Source organism: Chamaea fasciata, unplaced genomic scaffold (assembly GCF_029207755.1).
Source record: "Chamaea fasciata isolate MVZ Bird 193981 ecotype frontalis unplaced genomic scaffold, bChaFas1.0.hap1 SCAF_27, whole genome shotgun sequence".
Taxonomy (NCBI): Eukaryota; Metazoa; Chordata; class Aves; order Passeriformes; family Sylviidae; genus Chamaea; species Chamaea fasciata.
The window spans coordinates 4,498,681-4,519,060 of record NW_027094112.1 but is presented as its reverse complement, the minus strand read 5'-3'; the positions used below and the strand labels follow the sequence as shown (position 1 = coordinate 4,519,060).

The 20,380-nt window shown below is 56.1% G+C and overlaps 1 protein-coding gene across 1 annotated transcript; it reads right to left on the bottom strand.

The window, feature by feature from the left end:
• Window positions 1-1,749: 1,749 nt before the first annotated feature.
• LOC136301682 (suppressor of cytokine signaling 7-like) lies at window positions 1,750-17,216 on the bottom strand (the record flags this gene model as incomplete). The annotated part of the gene is made up of 6 exons (XM_066204806.1): window positions 1,750-5,241; window positions 7,324-7,465; window positions 8,142-8,277; window positions 9,157-9,285; window positions 16,462-16,630; window positions 17,040-17,216. Coding segments are annotated over 5 exons (732 nt in total), but the record flags the coding sequence as incomplete, so codon positions are not given.
• Between the last annotated feature and the right edge of the window lie 3,164 nt (window positions 17,217-20,380).

Here is a 20,380-nt window from a genome sequence, read left to right as displayed (position 1 = left end):
GCAGGAGGAGGATTTGGGGGGGGGGATTTGGGGGGGCAGGAGGAGGAGTTGGATGGGTTTGGGGGGCACAGGAGCGGGATTTGGGGGGACAGGAGCAGAGTTTGGGGGACAGGAGCAGGATTTGGGGGGACAGGAGCAGAGTTTGGGGACAGGAGCGGGATTTGGGGGAGTTTTGGGGGGACAGGAGCTGGATTTGGGGGACAGGAGCGGGATTTGGGGACAGGAGCAGGATTTGAGGGGGCAGGAGCAGAGTTTTGGGGGCAGGACGGAGATTTGGGGAGCAGGAGCAGGATTTGGGGACAGGACGGGGATTTGGGGGGACAGGAGCAGATTCTGGGGGGCAGGGGGGGATTTGGGGAGGATTTGGGGGGACAGGAACAGGATTTGGGGACAGGAGCAGGATTTGAGGGGACAGGAGCTGGATTTGGGGGACAGGAGCGGGATTTGGGGGGGCAGGAGCGGGATTTGGGGGGGCAGGAGCGGGATTTGGGGGACAGGAGGGAGATTTGGGGAGGATTTGGGGGGACAGGAGCGGGATTTGGGGGGGTTTTGGGGGGACAGGAGCGGGATTTGGGGACAGGAGCAGAGTTTGGGGGACAGGAGGGAGATTTGGGGGACAGGAGCGGGATTTGGGGACAGGAGCAGGATTTGAGGGGGCAGGAGCAGAGTTTGGGGGGCAGGAGGGAGATTTGGGGGGGCTTTGGGGGGACAGGAGCGGGATTTGGGGACAGGAGCAGGATTTGGGGGGGTTTTGGGGGGACAGGAGCGGGATTTGGGGGGACAGGAGCAGAGTTTGGGGGACAGGAGGGAGATTTGGGGGGGTTTTGGGGGGACAGGAGCGGGATTTGGGGGGACAGGAGCAGAGTTTGGGGGACAGGAGGGAGATTTGGGGGGGTTTTGGGGGGACAGGAGCGGGATTTGGGCACCCCCAGCCTTTGGGGTCTCACAGGATCCGGGAGCCCCGGGGGCACCCCGATATCCGTGGGGGTACCGGGGACACCCGGGGGGGGCACCCAGAGCTCCCTGCTGGGTTTTGGGGTACCCTTGGGAGTTTGGGGGGTCACTGGAGCTCCCTGAGGGATTTTGGGGCACCCAGAGCTCACCCCAAATGGATTTTTGGGCTCTGGATGGATTTTTGGGGTCACTGGAGCTCCCTGATGGATTTTGGGGCACCCAGAGCTCACCCCAAAATGGATTTTTGGGCTCTGGGAGATCTCCGATGGATTTTGGGGCACCCTGTGCTCACCCCAAACGTATTTTTGGGCTCTGGATGGATTTTGGGGGGCACTGGGAGCTCCCTGAGGGATTTTTGGGACACCCAGAACTGATCCCAAATAAGTTTTGGGGCATCCAGACTTCCCTGAGGGATTTTTGGGGCACCCAGAGCTCACCCCAAATGGATTTTTGGGCTCTGGATGGATTTTTGGGGTCACTGGAGTTCCCTGATGGATTTTGGGGCACCCAGAGCTCCCCCAAAATGGATTTTTGGGCTCTGGGAGATCTCCGATGGATTTTTGGGGTCACTGGAGTTCCCTGATGGATTTTTGGGGTCACCCAGAGCTCCCCGATGGATTTTGGGGTATCAGGATACCCCCCCCCCAAAAAAAAAAAAAAAAAAAGGGACAAAAAGGACCTGGAGGGGATCACGGGCTCGGAATCCACCACAAAGGCAAAAAAAAAAACCCCAAAATCCAAGAATTTCCAAGAATTTTTATTTCAAACCCTTTCTCTCTTTTCCCTTCCCACCCCTCCCGACAGCAAAAAAAAAAAAAAAAAAAAAAAATCAATCCCAAATCAACCCCCAAAAAACCGGACGCTAAAAATCGAATTTTACAAACACCAAGTCAGCTCCTCCCGGCTGATCCTGTAGGGAAAAAAAAAAAAAATTCCCAAAAAAAACCCCCCCAACTCCCCCCAAAATTCCAGGAATTCCAGCAGTTCCTAAAATCCCCCCCACGAGAGAGGCCGAACATGCCTATAAACAATATTTACACACAAACCCCCGGCCCCCCAAAAATAACCAAACACACCCCAAAGTGCATTTGTGGTTCATATCAAAACCCCCCCGTTTTCTTATTAATATTATTATTATTATTATTATTATTAATTTTTTTCCCCCCTCCATTAAATCTGAAAGATTGGCCTGCAAAGTCCGTTTGGTTTTGTTTTTTTTTTAATTATTATTATTATTAATTATTATTTCTATTATTTTCTTCTCTTTCTTTTTTAACCATTTAGTAACTTTTCTCATATATTTACGAAAATAAATTATACAGACACTATTCGAATAAATTAAGCACACACCAAAAAAAAAAAAAACCAAAAACAAAAACCAAAAAAAAAAAAAACAAACCCAAAAACGAATTTTTTAAAAAAAATTAAAATTCAAAAATTAAAATTCAAATATTAAAATTAAAATCAAAACAATTAAAAAGGAAAAAAAAAAGAGGGGGATAAAAATAAAGATCAAATTAAGCAAAAGCTGCATTTTTTTGCGGTTTTGTTTTTGTTTTTGTTTTAAATTCCAAAGGGCGATTCCCAAAATCCTGGGAGCTGCTCCTTCCTCCTCCAAAGGCGAGGCTGGAGCGCCGCGGAATTCCTGGGGTTTGGGGTGAAGCCCTGAACTGGGAGCACTGGGAGCACTGGGAGCACCCCAGGGTGGGATTTTGGGTTACTGGGAGCACTGGGAGCACCCCAGGGTGGGATTTTGGGTTACTGGGAGCACTGGGAGCACCCCAGGGTGGCACTGGGAGCACTGGGAACACCCCAGGGTGGCACTGGGAGCACTGGGAACACCCCAGGGTGGAGTTTATGGGACTGGGAAAACCCCAGGGTGGATTTTTAGGGACTGGGAACATCCCAGGCTGGGATTTTGGAGCACTGGGAGCACCCTAGGGTGGCACTGGGAGCACTGGGAGCACCCGAAGGTGGCACTGGGAGCACCCCAGGGTGGCACTGGGAGCACTGGGAGCACCCCGGGGCGGCACTGGGAGCACTGGGAGCACCCCAGGGCGGCACTGGGAGCACTGGGAGCACCCCGGGGCGGCACTGGGAGCACTGGGAGCACCCCGGGGTGGCACTGGGAGCACTGGGAGCACCCCGGGGTGGCACTGGGAGCACTGGGAGCACCCCAGGGTGGCACTGGGAGCACTGGGAGCACCCCAGGGCGGCACTGGGAGCACTGGGAGCACCCCGGGGCGGCACTGGGAGCACTGGGAGCACCCCAGGGTGGCACTGGGAGCACTGGGAGCACCCCGGGGTGGCACTGGGAGCACTGGGAGCACTGGTTGTGCTTTGCAGCTGGAGGCACATTTGGAGGCAGCACTGCTGGGATCCCCCCGATCCCATGGGAATTTTTGGGAATCCCAAAAATCCAGAGGGGTTTGGGAAAGGTGGAGGAATCCCTCGATTCCCAAAATCCAAAGGATAAATCCCAGAATTCCTAAAACCCAAAGGGGATTTTGGAAAGGCGGATAAATCCCTAAAATTCCCAAAAATCCAAGGGGGCTCAGGTGGGCGTCCAGCTCCTCCCCAACCCCTCACGGTGGAATTTTAGGGATAAAATCATCCCCAGGAGTTTTCAGCAGCCAGGAATGAAGGAAAAGAGCCAATTCCTTCCTCCTGGAAGCCGGAATCCTTTGGGAAAATCCGGCTTTTTGGTGGCTTTTCCCTAAAAAATTTTTTTCCCTGGATTTCCCCTTCCCAATTTCCACGCCTTTTGGGGTTTTTTTCCCCCCTTCTTCCCGAGTTTCTTTTTCGGGAAGAAAAGCTTGGAGCAGGCCTGGCTCTCTTCCCTCACACAGTCCCACGAGGTTTGTTGTTTTTCCATGGATTTTGAAGCTCAAGTTTCACCCAGAATCCTGGAATTTTTGTCGGAGGGATATTTTTTTTCCCTCTCCAAATCCCGGCTGGAGGAGGGGCAGGAGATTTGTAGCACCTTTGGCGGCAAAGCAGCTCAAAAAAAAAAAAAACCTCAGGAATTTTCCTTCCTTTTTCCCATGAAAAAATCCCCGGGAATTCCAGGGATCATCCCTCTGAGCTTCCTGGCAGCTCCCGGGGGGGAAATCCTCAGATCCAGCAGGATGGGATAAAAAAAAAAATAATAAATTCCTTGGATTCACTGGAATTCTGCTCCTTAAAACACGGGAGAGGGGGAAGAGGCTTCTCCAGAATTCCCAGCACGGAATTCCCGCTCGGGGTGGGTGGGGGGGGGATGGAATTTGGGCCCCAAAATCCGGGAAAAGAGCCACCAAATCCCCCCGGGATTTGCCGTTCCCAGATGTTCCCAGGGAGCTGCTCCAGGAGGATCCTCAGCATTCCGAAGGAAACCATTCCGCTCCCGGCCTCCGGAATCTGCCGAGCCGTGGGATGATCCAGGGGACGGCTGCCGAGAATTCCCGCAGCAGCTTTTCCACCTTCCCGGCGGGAATCTTCTCCAGGGAATTTTTCCCCCTTTTTGGATCCACCACATCCAAAGCTCTTCCTTCCTTCGCTTCCACGGGCTCCAGCTTTTTTTTCCCAAGAGGATCCTGGAGGGTTTGGATCTCTTCTTCCCAAATGCCGGGAGCTGCTCAGAACTCCACGTTATTTATTCCCAGAGGTTATTCCCAGGGGTTTTTCCCAAGGGTTTATTCCCAAGGGTTTATTCCCAAGGGTTTATTCCCAAGGGTCATTCCCAAGGGTTTATTCCCAAGGGTTTATTCCCAAAGGTTTTTCCATTCCCCTGGCTCCTTTTGCAGCTCTCCCCGAGGATCAAAGCAGACGGATCTTCCCAAAGAATTCCCACTTTTTTTTTTTTTTTTTCCCTCCCTCTCCCCCCCACAACCTTGGAATTCCCAAGGCGGGATCGGAAAAATTCCAGCGGGATCGGAAAAATTCCAGCGGGATCAGTTTTGGGGTTTTTTTTTCCCCCCCTCGTGCCGAAAAATAATAATAACGATAAAAAAATAAAATAAAAACATCCCAAAGACATCCAAAGGAAAAACTTCCCCGGAAACCTCGGGAATAGCGCCACGACATTCTTCGTCCCACCTCCCTGGGGATTTCCTTTTCCCAGGATCCTGGGAATGCTGCTGGGCTTTTCCTGGGAATGCTGCTGGCTTTTCCTGGGAATGCTGGGCTCTCTCTCCTCCAGGGAAAAGAGCAGCAGCAGCAGGAGCTCGGCCTCCTCCTTCCTCCTCCTCCCTCCTCCTCCTCCTCGTGGTCACGGCCGGGCTCGGAGGAAGGGCAACGACCAAATTCCTGCTGGGAAAAAACGGCGGGAATCGGGATCAGGGATGGGATTGGGGGCCTGCAGGAGAGGGGGAACGGGAAAAGGGGAAGAGCACGAGGGTTGGGAATCCTTCCTGAGGAAAGGTGGGAATGGGAAAAGGTCAGGAAGCCTTGTTCCTGCTTCCCAAGGAAAACTGGGAATGCTGAAAGGAAAGAAATCCTGTTCCCTTTCCCAAGGAAACGCCGGGAATGATAACACAGCCCTGGGTGAGCAGCCCCACGATTCCCGGGGGGGTTTGCGGGTCTGAGGGAACAGCGGGACACGGGAGTGATCCTGGGATGGGGCACCGTTCCCACCCATTCCAGACCAATCCCGACCATTCCCGACCATTCCAGACCAATCCCAGACCGTTCCCACCCATTCCAGACCAATCCCGACCATTCCCGACCATTCCAGACCAATCCCAGATCATTCCAGACCAATCCCGACCATTCCAGACCAATCCCAGACCATTTCCAACTATTCCAGACCGTCCCCAACCATTCCAGACCAATCCCGACCATTCCCGACCATTCCAGACCGTTCCCACCCATTCCAGACCAATCCCAGACCATTCCCGACCATTCCCAAACATTCCAGACCAATCCCAGACCATTCCTGACCATTCCAGACCGTTCCCACCCATTCCAGACCAAGCCCAGACCATTCCCGACCATTTCCAAACCATCCCAGACCACTTCCACACCATTCCCAGATGGATCCAGACCATCCCGAGTCATCCCGAGCCCATTCCCGACCATCCCAGACCACTCCAGACCATTCCCACACCATTCCCAGATCATTCGCACCCATCCCCAGTCTACTCCAGACCATTCTTGGCCCATTCCCAAACCATTCCCAGACCATTCCCAGATGGATCCAGACCATCCTGGTTCATTCCCACACCATTCCCGGCCCATTCCTGCCCCGTTCCCCCACCGTTCCCGCACCATTCCCCCACCGTTCCCGCACCGTTCCCGCACCGTTCCCCCACCGTTCCCGCACCGCTCCCGCACCGCTCCCGCACCGTTCCCGCACCGCTCCCGCACCGCTCCCGCACCGTTCCCGCACCGCTCCCCCACCGCTCCCGCACCGTTCCCCCACCGTTCCCGCACCGTTCCCCCACCGTTCCCGCACCGTTCCCGCACCGTTCCCCCACCGTTCCCCCACCGTTCCCCCACCGTTCCCCCACCGTTCCCCCACCGCTCCCCCACCGTTCCCGCACCGTTCCCGCACCGTTCCCGCCCCGTTCCCCCACCGTTCCCCCACCGTTCCCCCACCGTTCCCCCACCGCTCCCCCACCGCTCCCCCACCGTTCCCGCACCGTTCCCGCACCGTTCCCCCACCGTTCCCCCACCGCTCCCCCACCGTTCCCCCACCGTTCCCGCACCGTTCCCGCACCGTTCCCGCCCCGTTCCCCCACCGTTCCCCCACCGATCCCGCACCGTTCCCCCACCGCTCCCCCACCGCTCCCCCACCGCTCCCCCACCGCTCCCGCACCGCTCCCGCCCCGTTCCCGCACCGTTCCCGCACCGTTCCCCCACCGTTCCCCCACCGATCCCGCACCGTTCCCCCACCGTTCCCCCACCACTCCCCCACCGTTCCCGCACCGTTCCCGCACCGTTCCCGCACCGTTCCCGCCCCGTTCCCGCCCCGTTCCCGCACCGTTCCCGCACCGTTCCCCCACCGTTCCCGCCCCGTTCCCGCCCCGTTCCCGCACCGTTCCCGCACCGTTCCCGCACCGTTCCCGCACCGTTCCCCCACTGTTCCCGCACCGTTCCCGCACCGTTCCCGCCCCGTTCCCGCACCGTTCCCGCACCGTTCCCCCACTGTTCCCGCACCGTTCCCGCACCGTTCCCGCACCGTTCCCGCCCCGTTCCCGCACCGTTCCCGCACCGTTCCCGCACCGTTCCCCCACCGTTCCCCCACCGTTCCCGCACCGTTCCCGCACCGTTCCCGCACCGTTCCCGCACCGTTCCCGCACCGTTCCCCCACCGTTCCCGCCCCGTTCCTGCCCCGTTCCCGCCCCGTTCCCCCACTGTTCCCGCACCGTTCCCGCCCCGTTCCCGCACCGTGGCCGCGGGGCCGCCCGGCTACGTGGAGGACTGGGGCTCCTGGCTGTGTCGGGAGATGAGCTGGGCCTCCTTCAGGGACAGGTACTGCTCCTCCTGCGGGTCGTAGTAGTAGAACTTGCGGATGTAGGAGATCAGGGGCCTGGGAAAACACCGGGAGCGGCCGGATCCCTGAGCCACGCGCCCTCCGGAATTCCCAAAAAAACAACCAGAGCTGGATCCCTGAGCTACAACCCTTCCAAAATTCCCAGAGCACAGCCCCTCCGACATTCCCAGAGCCCCGCTAGAATTCCCAAAAAACAACCAGAGGTTTTTCCCTGGAAAAACACTGGGAAGAGCCGGATCCCTGAGCCACAACCCTTCCAACATTCCCAAAACACAACGGGAGCTGGATCCCTGGAAAAACATCGGGAAGAGCCGGATCCCTGAGCCACAACCCTTCCAACATTCCCAAAACACAACGGGAGCTGGATCCCTGGAAAAACATCGGGAAGAGCCGGATCCCTGAGCCACAACCTTCCCAACATTCCCAAAACACAACGAGAGCTGGATCCCTGGAAAAACACCGGGAAGAGCCGGATCCCCCCCCCCCGAACCATAATCCTTCAAATATTCCCGAGACAGATCCCTGGAAAAACACTGGGAAGAGGACGGGAAGACCCCTGAGCCCGCAGCCCCTCCGACATTCCGGCGGAAAAGAAAATTCCTCATTCCCAACCCCGCTCCCAACTCCCGAAGCCCGCGCAGCCCATCCCAAAAAACCGGGAAAACTCGGCAATTCCCCTCCCGGCGGGCCGAGGGAATTCCAAGGGCCTCACTTGGGCAGCGGCAGGTCGGGAATGTGGTCGATCCGGACCAGCTGGCGGATGCGGAAGCGGCAGAGGTGCTGCAGGGATTTGACGTTGCTGAACCTGGAGACGGGATACAGCAGCTGCACCGGCGTCGGAGGGAGACCTGGCCGTGGGCGGGGGGAGGGGTCGGTTTGGGGGTTTCGGGGGGAAAAAAGGAGATTTTGGAGGTCAGGGTTAAACGGGGATTGACGGAGAGGTGGGAGTGCGGATGGGAATTCCGCTTTACTCGGGTTTTCCAAGGGCTCAGACGGTATCGCAGGGAGGTGAAAAACTTCACCTGGAACCCCCGGACCCCCAGAATTCCCATTCCAGGAGCACCTGGAGCCACGAAAAATCCATTCCCAGGCTCCCCTGGACCCCTGGCACCCCAGAATTCCCACTCCCGGCTCACCTGGACCCCGGAATTCCCACTCCCATCTCACCTGCACCCCAGAATTCCCACTCTCATCTCACCTGGACCCCGGAATTCCCACTCCCGGCTCACCTGGCACCCCGGAATTCCCACTCCCATCTCACCTGGACCCCCAGAATTCCCACTCCCAGCTCACCTGGACCCCGGAATTCCCACTCCCATCTCACCTGGGCCCCGGAATTCCCACTCCCGGCTCACCTGGCACCCGGAATTCCCACTCCCGGCTCACCTGGACCCCGGAATTCCCACTCCCGGCTCACCTGCACCCCGGAATTCCCACTCCCGGCTCACCTGGATCCCAGAATTCCCACTCCCGGCTCACCTGGACCCCGGAATTCCCACTCCCATCTCACCTGGACCCCGGAATTCCCACTCCCAGCTCACCTGAACCCCAGAATTCCCACTCCCGGCTCACCTGGAGCCCGGAATTCCCACTCCCAGCTCACCTGGCACCCGGAATTCCCACTCCCATCTCACCTGGACCCCGGAATTCCCACTCCCATCTCACCTGGCACCCGGAATTCCCACTCCCATCTCACCTGGGCCCCGGAATTCCCACTCCCGGCTCACCTGGCACCCTGGAGCGCAGGAAGTAGAGGAATTTCCCGTTCTTGGAGTGCATGATGGCTCTCTTGATGAACTCCACCACGGACTGGCAGCGGTCCTCGAACTTGGGGTGGCACCACAGGCTGAAGGTCCCTTCCCGAGAGAGAACGGGGGATCATTCCCGGCATCCCATGGAGGTTGTCGGGAAAGCACAGGGGATTTATTCCCACTATTCCAAGGGGTTTTCGGGAAAACACAGGAGATTTTGTCCCGTTATTCCAAGGAGGGGTTTATTTGGCACAGCAAAAGGGGATTGATTCCCGTTATTCCAAGGAATTTTTGGCACAGCACAGGAGAATTATTCCCGTTATTCTGAGGGATTTTTGGGAGGACACAGAGGAATTATTCCCGTTATCCCAGGGGGTTTTTGGGAAAACACAAGGGAATTATTCCCAGTCTTTCAAGGGATTTTTGGTACAGCACAGGGGATTTATTCCCATCATTCCAAGAATTTTTGGGAAAGCACAGGGGAATCATTCCCACTATTCCATGGAATTTTGGGAAAGCACGGTGGAATTATTCCTGTTATTCCGAGGAATATTAACTATCCTTCTATTGAATCAATTAAATACTCTTCTATTTAATCCATTACATATTCTTCTACTAATTCCATTTAATATTCTCCTATTTAATCCATTAAAAGCCCTTCTATTAATCAATTAAATACCCTTATATTTAATCAATTCAATATTCCATATAAGCCATTAAATATTCCTATATTTACTCAAGTACCCGAATATTTATCAATTAAATTTTCTACGTAATCCATTAAATATTCTTCTATTTATCAATTAAAAGTCCTTTTATTAATCAATTAAATATTCTACATAATCCATTAAATATTCTTCTATGTATCAATTAATTGCCCTTATATTTATCAATTAAATATTCTATGTAATCCATTAAATATTCTTTTATTTATCAATTAAATGTCCTTTTATTAATCAATTAAATATTCTACATAATCCACTAAATATTCTTCTATTTATCAATTAATTGCCCTTATATTTATCAATTAAATATTCTATGTAATCCATGAAATATTCTTCTATTTATCAATTAAATGTCCTTTTATTAATCAATTAAATATTCTACATAATCCACTAAATATTCTTCTATTTATCAATTAATTGCCCTTATATTTATCAATTAAATATTCTATGTAATCCATGAAATATTCCTCTATTTATCAATTAAATACCCTTGTATTTATCAATTAAATTTTCTACGTAATCCATTAAATATTCGTCTATCTATCAATTCAATATTCTACGTAATCCATTCAATATCCTTCTATTTATCAATTAAATTAAATCATATTTCTCAATTAACTGTTCCTCCACGCCGGAGTGTCCCTGCTCCATCCCCACGTTCCCAAGGGAAGGTGACCTGGGAGAATTCCCAGCTCCCGGGTGCTGCTGTCCCCATTCCCCAGCCCCGGGATCGTTTTCCAGGGCAGCAGTTTCACCTTCCTGCTCTTTAATTAACGGCCCTGTTAATTGGATACTCTGTCACCTGACACGCCCGGGGCGACACCGGAGCTGGGGACACCTGGGTGCCCCTCCTGGCACCAAAATCCGGGAATTCTCTGGGATGGCAGAGGTGCCAGCCGTCCGCCGGGCTGTGGCACCGTGTCCTCAGGTGTCTCCGAGGGTCCCCGAGGGTCCCCAGGGGTCCCCGAGGGTCCCCGAGGGTCCCCAGGTGTCCCCGAGGGTCCCCAGGTGTCCCCGAGGGTCCCCGAGGGTCCCCAGGTGTCCCCGAGGGTCTCCAGGTGTCCCCAGGTGTCCCCAGGGGTCCCCGAGGGTCCCCGAGGGTCCCCAGGTGTCCCCGAGGGTCCCCAGGTGTCCCCGAGGGTCCCCGAGGGTCCCCAGGTGTCCCCGAGGGTCTCCAGGTGTCCCCAGGTGTCCCCAGGGGTCCCCAGGGGTCCCCGAGGGTCCCCAGGTGTCCCCAGGTGTCCCCAGGTGTCCCCAGGTGTCCCCTCCACACAGGTTTGGGGACACTGCCAGGGATGGCGACTCCCTGCGCAGCCTCTGCCAGTTTCCCAGGAATTCCTCCTCCTGAAGACCGGAATGTGGCGGGATTCCCTTCAAATCCATTTTCCCGAGGCCCTGGCACCTCGTTATTCCCGTTTTCCCAGGGCCCTGGCACCTCGCCGTTACAATTACCATTCACCAATTAATATTAATGTGGTTACCATAATTATATCAACATTCTTCTTCAGAATAAACAATACTACTTCTACAACCTTCTCGACATCATTAATCACAAAACCCAACAACGTCATTAGACATCGAGTCCTAATTACTACCGCCGTTACAAAACCAAAAGCCAGCGACCCCGTGGCCGATCGTAAACAGCCCCAAAAATTATTCAGAAGAACCCCACAGTTATTTACAACACCCCCACAGTTACTTACAGCACCCCCATAATTATTTTAACACCCCCACAGTTATTTATAACACCCCCATAATTATTTTTAACACCCCCACAGTTATTTATAACACCCCCATAATTATTTTAACCCCCCACAGTTATTTATAACACCCCCATAATTATTTTTAACACCCCCACAGTTATTTATAACACCCCCATAATTATTTTAACACCCCCACAGTTATTTATAACACCCCCATAATTATTTTTAACACCCCCACAGTTATTTATAACACCCCCATAATTATTTTAACCCCCCACAGTTATTTATAACACCCCCATAATTATTTTAACACCCCCACAGTTATTTATAACACCCCCATAATTATTTTAACACCCCCACAGTTATTTATAACACCCCCATAATTATTTTAACACCCCCACAGTTATTTATAACACCCCCATAATTATTTTTAACACCTCCACAGTTATTTATAACACCCCCAACAAACCCATATTCACTTTTATGGCGCCCACAATTGTTTTTAACCCGCCCCCCCAGGCCCCGTTGTTCCCCGTTCCTCACCGCGGCAGTGCTCCATGCGGGTGTGCTGGGTGATGCCCTGTCACCCCTGTCACCCGTGTCCCATTGTCACTCACCGCGGTAGTGCTCCATGCGGGTGTGCTGGGTGATGCCCTGTCCCTGTCACCCCTGTCACCCGTGTCCCATTGTCACTCACCGCGGCAGTGCTCCATGCGGGTGTGCTGGGTGATGCCCTGTCCCTGTCACCCCTGTCACCCGTGTCCCATTGTCACTCACCGCGGCAGTGCTCCATGCGGGTGTGCTGGGTGATGCCCTGTCCCTGTCACCCCTGTCACCCCTGTCACCCTTGTCCCATTGTCACTCACCGCGGTAGTGCTCCATGCGGATGTGCTGGGTGATGCCCTGTCCCTGTCACCCCTGTCACCCCTGTCACCCGTGTCCCACTGTCACTCACCGCGGTAGTGCTCCATGCGGGTGTGCTGGGTGATGCCCTGTCCCTGTCACCCCTGTCACCCCTGTCACCCGTGTCCCATTGTCACTCACCGCGGCAGTGCTCCACGCGGGTGTGCTGGGTGATGCCCTGTCCCTGTCACCCCTGTCACCCCTGTCACCCGTGTCCCATTGTCACTCACCGCGGCAGTGCTCCATGCGGGTGTGCTGGGTGATGCCCTGTCCCTGTCACCCCTGTCACCCGTGTCCCACTGTCACTCACCGCGGCAGTGCTCCATGCGGGTGTGCTGGGTGATGCCCTGTCCCTGTCACCCCTGTCACCCTGTCCCACTGTCACTCACCGCGGTAGTGCTCCATGCGGGTGTGCTGGGTGATGCCCTGTCCCTGTCACCCCTGTCACCCGTGTCCCATTGTCACTCACCGCGGTAGTGCTCCATGCGGGTGTGCTGGGTGATGCCCTGTCCCTGTCACCCCTGTCACCCTGTCCCATTGTCACTCACCGCGGTAGTGCTCCATGCGGGTGTGGTGGGTGATGCCCTGTCCCTGTCACCCCTGTCACCCCTGTCACCCGTGTCCCATTGTCACTCACCGCGGTAGTGCTCCATGCGGGTGTGCTGGGTGATGCCCTGTCCCTGTCACCCCTGTCACCCCTGTCACCCTGTCCCATTGTCACTCACCGCGGCAGTGCTCCATGCGGGTGTGCTGGGTGATGCCCTGTCCCTGTCACCCCTGTCACCCTGTCCCACTGTCACTCACCGCGGTAGTGCTCCATGCGGGTGTGCTGGGTGATGCCCTGTCCCTGTCACCCCTGTCACCCGTGTCCCATTGTCACTCACCGCGGTAGTGCTCCATGCGGGTGTGCTGGGTGATGCCCTGTCCCTGTCACCCCTGTCACCCCTGTCACCCGTGTCCCATTGTCACTCACCGCGGTAGTGCTCCATGCGGGTGTGCTGGGTGATGCCCTGTCCCTGTCACCCCTGTCACCCGTGTCCCATTGTCACTCACCGCGGTAGTGCTCCATGCGGGTGTGCTGGGTGATGCCCTGTCCCTGTCACCCCTGTCACCCGTGTCCCATTGTCACTCACCGCGGCAGTGCTCCATGCGGGTGTGCTGGGTGATGCCCTGTCCCTGTCACCCCTGTCACCCGTGTCCCATTGTCACTCACCGCGGCAGTGCTCCATGCGGGTGTGCTGGGTGATGCCCTGTCCCTGTCACCCCTGTCACCCCTGTCACCCTTGTCCCATTGTCACTCACCGCGGTAGTGCTCCATGCGGATGTGCTGGGTGATGCCCTGTCCCTGTCACCCCTGTCACCCCTGTCACCCGTGTCCCACTGTCACTCACCGCGGTAGTGCTCCATGCGGGTGTGCTGGGTGATGCCCTGTCCCTGTCACCCCTGTCACCCCTGTCACCCGTGTCCCATTGTCACTCACCGCGGCAGTGCTCCATGCGGGTGTGCTGGGTGATGCCCTGTCCCTGTCACCCCTGTCACCCGTGTCCCACTGTCACTCACCGCGGCAGTGCTCCATGCGGGTGTGCTGGGTGATGCCCTGTCCCTGTCACCCCTGTCACCCGTGTCCCATTGTCACTCACCGCGGTAGTGCTCCATGCGGGTGTGCTGGGTGATGCCCTGTCCCTGTCACCCCTGTCACCCTGTCCCATTGTCACTCACCGCGGTAGTGCTCCATGCGGGTGTGGTGGGTGATGCCCTGTCCCTGTCACCCCTGTCACCCCTGTCACCCGTGTCCCATTGTCACTCACCGCGGTAGTGCTCCATGCGGGTGTGCTGGGTGATGCCCTGTCCCTGTCACCCCTGTCACCCCTGTCACCCTGTCCCATTGTCACTCACCGCGGCAGTGCTCCATGCGGGTGTGCTGGGTGATGCCCTGTCCCTGTCACCCCTGTCACCCTGTCCCACTGTCACTCACCGCGGTAGTGCTCCATGCGGGTGTGCTGGGTGATGCCCTGTCCCTGTCACCCCTGTCACCCGTGTCCCATTGTCACTCACCGCGGTAGTGCTCCATGCGGGTGTGCTGGGTGATGCCCTGTCCCTGTCACCCCTGTCACCCCTGTCACCCGTGTCCCATTGTCACTCACCGCGGTAGTGCTCCATGCGGGTGTGCTGGGTGATGCCCTGTCCCTGTCACCCCTGTCACCCGTGTCCCATTGTCACTCACCGCGGTAGTGCTCCATGCGGGTGTGCTGGGTGATGCCCTGTCCCTGTCACCCCTGTCACCCGTGTCCCATTGTCACTCACCGCGGCAGTGCTCCATGCGGGTGTGCTGGGTGATGCCCTGTCCCTGTCACCCCTGTCACCCGTGTCACACTGTCACTCACCGCGGCAGTGCTCCATGCGGGTGTGCTGGGTGATGCCCTGTCCCTGTCACCCCTGTCACCCCTGTCACCCTGTCCCATTGTCACTCACCGCGGCAGTGCTCCATGCGGGTGTGCTGGGTGATGCCCTGTCCCTGTCACCCCTGTCACCCTGTCCCACTGTCACTCACCGCGGTAGTGCTCCATGCGGGTGTGCTGGGTGATGCCCTGTCCCTGTCACCCCTGTCACCCGTGTCCCATTGTCACTCACCGCGGTAGTGCTCCATGCGGGTGTGCTGGGTGATGCCCTGTCCCTGTCACCCCTGTCACCCCTGTCACCCGTGTCCCATTGTCACTCACCGCGGTAGTGCTCCATGCGGGTGTGCTGGGTGATGCCCTGTCCCTGTCACCCCTGTCACCCGTGTCCCATTGTCACTCACCGCGGTAGTGCTCCATGCGGGTGTGCTGGGTGATGCCCTGTCCCTGTCACCCCTGTCACCCGTGTCCCATTGTCACTCACCGCGGCAGTGCTCCATGCGGGTGTGCTGGGTGATGCCCTGTCCCTGTCACCCCTGTCACCCTGTCCCATTGTCACTCACCGCGGCAGTGCTCCATGCGGGTGTGCTGGGTGATGCCCTGTCCCTGTCACCCCTGTCACCCGTGTCCCATTGTCACTCACCGCGGCAGTGCTCCATGCGGGTGTGGTGGGTGATGCCCTGTCCCTGTCACCCCTGTCACCCCTGTCACCCTGTCCCACTGTCACTCACCGCGGCAGTGCTCCATGCGGGTGTGCTGGGTGATGCCCTGTCCCTGTCACCCCTGTCACCCCTGTCACCCGTGTCCCATTGTCACTCACCGCGGCAGTGCTCCATGCGGGTGTGCTGGGTGATGCCCTGTCCCTGTCACCCCTGTCACCCCTGTCACCCGTGTCCCACTGTCACTCACCGCGGTAGTGCTCCATGCGGGTGTGCTGGGTGATGCCCTGTCACCCCTGTCACCCGTGTCCCATTGTCACTCACCGCGGCAGTGCTCCATGCGGGTGTGCTGGGTGATGCCCTGTCCCTGTCACCCCTGTCACCCGTGTCCCATTGTCACTCACCGCGGCAGTGCTCCATGCGGGTGTGCTGGGTGATGCCCTGTCCCTGTCACCCCTGTCACCCGTGTCCCATTGTCACTCACCGCGGTAGTGCTCCATGCGGGTGTGGTGGGTGATGCCCTGTCCCTGTCACCCCTGTCACCCCTGTCACCCGTGTCCCATTGTCACTCACCGCGGTAGTGCTCCATGCGGGTGTGCTGGGTGATGCCCTGTCCCTGTCACCCCTGTCACCCGTGTCCCATTGTCACTCACCGCGGCAGTGCTCCATGCGGGTGTGCTGGGTGATGCCCTGTCCCTGTCACCCCTGTCACCCTGTCCCATTGTCACTCACCGCGGTAGTGCTCCATGCGGGTGTGCTGGGTGATGCCCTGTCCCTGTCACCCCTGTCACCCGTGTCCCATTGTCACTCACCGCGGTAGTGCTCCATGCGGGTGTGCTGGGTGATGCCCTGTCACCCCTGTCACCCCTGTCACCCGTGTCCCATTGTCACTCACCGCGGTAGTGCTCCATGCGGGTGTGGTGGGTGATGCCCTGCGAGCGGAAGCTCAGGCTCAGGATGTAGCGCGGGTCGGAGCTGTCCCGCACCAGGAACGACCCGTCCGCCTTCCCCTTCAGCTTCATCTCGGCGTCCTCCCAGTTCATGGGGCCCCAGTACCACCCGCACTGCGGGGACACGGGTGGGAACGGGGCGTTCGCACGGGGAAACTCCCGGCGGGTCGCGCCCCGCGCGCCATTTTCCCCGACGGAAGCGGCCGGTGTGGGCGGTCGGGGTTTTGGGATGAGGGGGCAGAGGGGATCCAGAGCTCGCTTCCATGCGCAGGAAATGGGATTCCCAAATCCCATTCCCCGAGGGGGCGGATTCCCAAATCCCGATCCCTGAGGGGGCGGATTCCCAAACCCCATTCCCTGAGAGTCTGGGTTCCCAATCCCTGAGGGGGTGGATTCCCAAACCCCATTCCCTGAGAGTTTGGGTTCCCGACCCCTGAGGGGTCAGGATCCCAAACCCCATTCCTTGAGGGCCAGACTCCCCAACCCCAATCCCGGATTTTCCGGCTTTTCTCCCGGATTTTACCTTCTCCAGCTCCCTCAGGCTGGCGGCGAAGCTGCTGGGGTCGGGCCGGGCCAGGGGACACTGCGGGTGTGCGGGCGGCGGCTGCCCCGGGGCCTCGGCCGGCCGGACGGACACGGCCCGCGGAAAGGTGTCTGCGGGGACACGGACAGCGTCATTGTCACTGTCACTGTGACATTGTCACTGTGTCACTGTCACTGTGTCACTGTCACTGTCACTGTGACATTGTCACTGTGTCACTGTCACTGTGTCACTGTCACTGTGTCACTGTCACCCACAGGGACACGGCCCGCGGAAAGGCGTCTGCGGGGACACGGACAGCGTCATTGTCACTGTCACTGTGACATTGTCACTGTGTCACTGTCACTGTGTCACTGTGTCACTGTCACTGTGACATTGTCACTGTGTCACTGTCACTGTGTCACTGTCACCCACAGGGACACGGCCCGCGGAAAGGCGTCTGCGGGGACACGGACAGCGTCATTGTCACCGTGTCACTGTCACTGTGTCACTGTGTCACTGTCACAGTGTCACTGTCACTGTGTCACTGTCACCCACAGGGACACGGCCCACGGAAAGGCGTCTGCGGGGACACGGACAGCGTCATTGTCACCGTGTCACTGTCACTGTCACTGTGTCACTGTCACCCACAGGGACACGGCCCGCGGAAAGGCGTCTGCGGGGACACGGACAGCGTCATTGTCACTGTGTCACTGTGACATTGTCACTGTGTCGCTGTCACTGTGTCACCGTGTCATTGTCACTGTGTCACTGTGTCATTGTCACTGTGTCACTGTGACATTGTCACTGTCACCGTGTCACTGTCACCGTGTCATTGTCACTGTGTCACTGTGTCATTGTCACTGTGTCACTGTGACATTGTCACTGTCACCGTGTCACTGTCACCGTGTCATTGTCACTGTGTCACTGTGACATTGTCACTGTGTCACTGTCACTGTGTCACCGTGTCATTGTCACTGTGTCACTGTCACTGTGACATTGTCACTGTCACCATGTCACTGTCACCGTGTCATTGTCACTGTGTCACTGTGTCATTGTCACTGTGTCACTGTGTCATTGTCACTGTGTCATTGTCACTGTGTCACTGTCACTGTGTCACTGTCACTGTGTCACTGTGTCATTGTCACTGTGTCACTGTCACTGTGTCACTGTCACCGTGTCATTGTCACTGTGTCACTGTGTCATTGTCACTGTGTCATTGTCACTGTGTCACTGTCACCGTGTCATTGTCATTGTCACTGTGTCACTGTCACCGTGTCATTGTCACTGTGTCACTGTGTCACTGTCACTGTGTCACTGTCACCCACGGGGACAGCCCAGGGTCACTGTCACCCACAGCCACAGCCCAGGGTCACTGTCACTGTCACTGTCACCCACGGGGACAGCCCAGGGTCACTGTCACCCCCGGGGACACCCCCAAGGACGGTCACCCGGCCCCTCAGGAAGGAGGAGGGGGACACTGGTGACACATGGAGGGACAATGTCCTGCTGAGGGACACTTGGGGAAGGGCCACCAGATCCTGCTTTCCTGGGAGGAAAGGATGGGAATCCCGGGAAAGAAAGGGACGGGAATCCTGGGAATAGGGACAGGAATCCCGGGAATAGGGACAGGAATCCCGGGAAAGAAAGGGACGGGAATCCCGGGAAAGAAAGGGACGGGAATCCCGGGAAAAAGGAATCCCGGGAAAAGGAATCCCGGGAAAAGGAGCAGGAGGAAAGCAGAAGGGGAAGGCACAGGAAAGCTCCGGGCTGTGGGGGAGGGAATGCGGCTGGAATTCTGCTCCCACTGCTCCTCCTGAGCAGGGTGGGATAAACCCCGGGGGAAGGCGGGAAAACCGAGGGAAAAATCCCATTTCCCCTCAGTAAAATTCCTGAGGGAAAGAAGAGCCGGGAGCTCCAGGGCTGGGAGGGCAGGGGAAAAACCTGGAGCAGAGCAGGGAAAAAACAAAACAAAAAACCCCCCAAAAAAATGAACAAAAAAAAATGCACCCAACCAAAAAAAACCCCAAAAAACAACAAAAAAACCCATAAAAACCCCAAAACAAACACACAAAAAACCCAAAAAAACCCCAAATCCAAAACATCAAAAGAAAAAAAAACAAAACCCAAAAAAACCTCCAAAATGAACCAAAATGAACCGAACCCCCCCACCGAAACCCCCCAAAAAACCCCCAGAAATACCCCCCAAAAAATCCCAAAATCCCCCCAAAAAACACCAAAAATAAAATACCCCCAAAACCCCAAAAAAGCCGCAAAAAAATTAAAAAAAAACAAAACAAAAAAGGCCCCAAAAAAGCCAAAAATAAACAAAAATAAAATCCCCAAAAAAAACCAACAAAAAACCCCCAGAACTCCCCCAAAAATCTCCAAAAAAAACCCTCCAAAATCCCCCATAAAAGCCCAAAAAACCGCCCCCAAAAAACAAACAAAAAAAAAACCCACAAAAAAAAAAAAACAATAAAAAATACCCCAAAAAAACAACAAAAACCCAAAAAAGTGGAAATTGTAGGAGAATTCCAGGAGGAGCAGGAGGTGGAGTTGACCTGGGGTGTGGGGCGGAGGAGGCGGAGGCAAAAAGCTCCAAAAAAATCCCCCAAAGTGCCCAGAAAACACCTCCCAAAAAACCCTTAAAAAAGCCCAAAAAAGCCAAAAAAAACCCCCCCCAAAAACCCCCAAAGAAAGCCCAAAAAAAGCCCAAAGAAAGCCCCAAAAAAACCCAAAAAAAGCCCCCCAAAAAAGCCCAAAAAAGCCCAAAAAACCCCCCAAAAAACCCCCCCAAAAAACCCCCCAAAACCCCCCCAAAAAATCCCAAAAAACCCCCAAAAACCCCCCAAAAACCCCCCAAAAAACCCCCCAAAAACCCCCCAAAAAACCCCAAAATAACCCCCAAAAAAGCCCCAAAAAAGTCCCAAAAGCCCCCCTAAACCCCCCCAAAACCCCCAAAAAACCCCCCAAAAAGCCCCAAAAACCCCCCCCAAAAACCCCCCCCAAAAACCCCCCCCAAAAACCCCCCCCAAAAACCCCAAAAAACCCCCCAAAAAACCCCCAAAAAACCCCCCCAAAAAACCCCCCCAAAACCCCCCCAAAAAACCCCCAAAAAACCCCCAAAAACCCCTCAAAAACCCCCCCAAAAACCCCCCAAAAACCCCTCAAAAACCCCCAAAAACCCCCAAAAACTCCCCCAGAAACCCCAAAAAAGCCCCAAAAAGCCCCAAAAAGGCCCCAAAAAAGGCCCCAAAACCCCCCCAAAAAAACCCCCAAAAAAACCCCCAAAAAACCCAAAAAACCCCCCAAAAAGCCCAAAAACAAAAGCCCAAAACCCC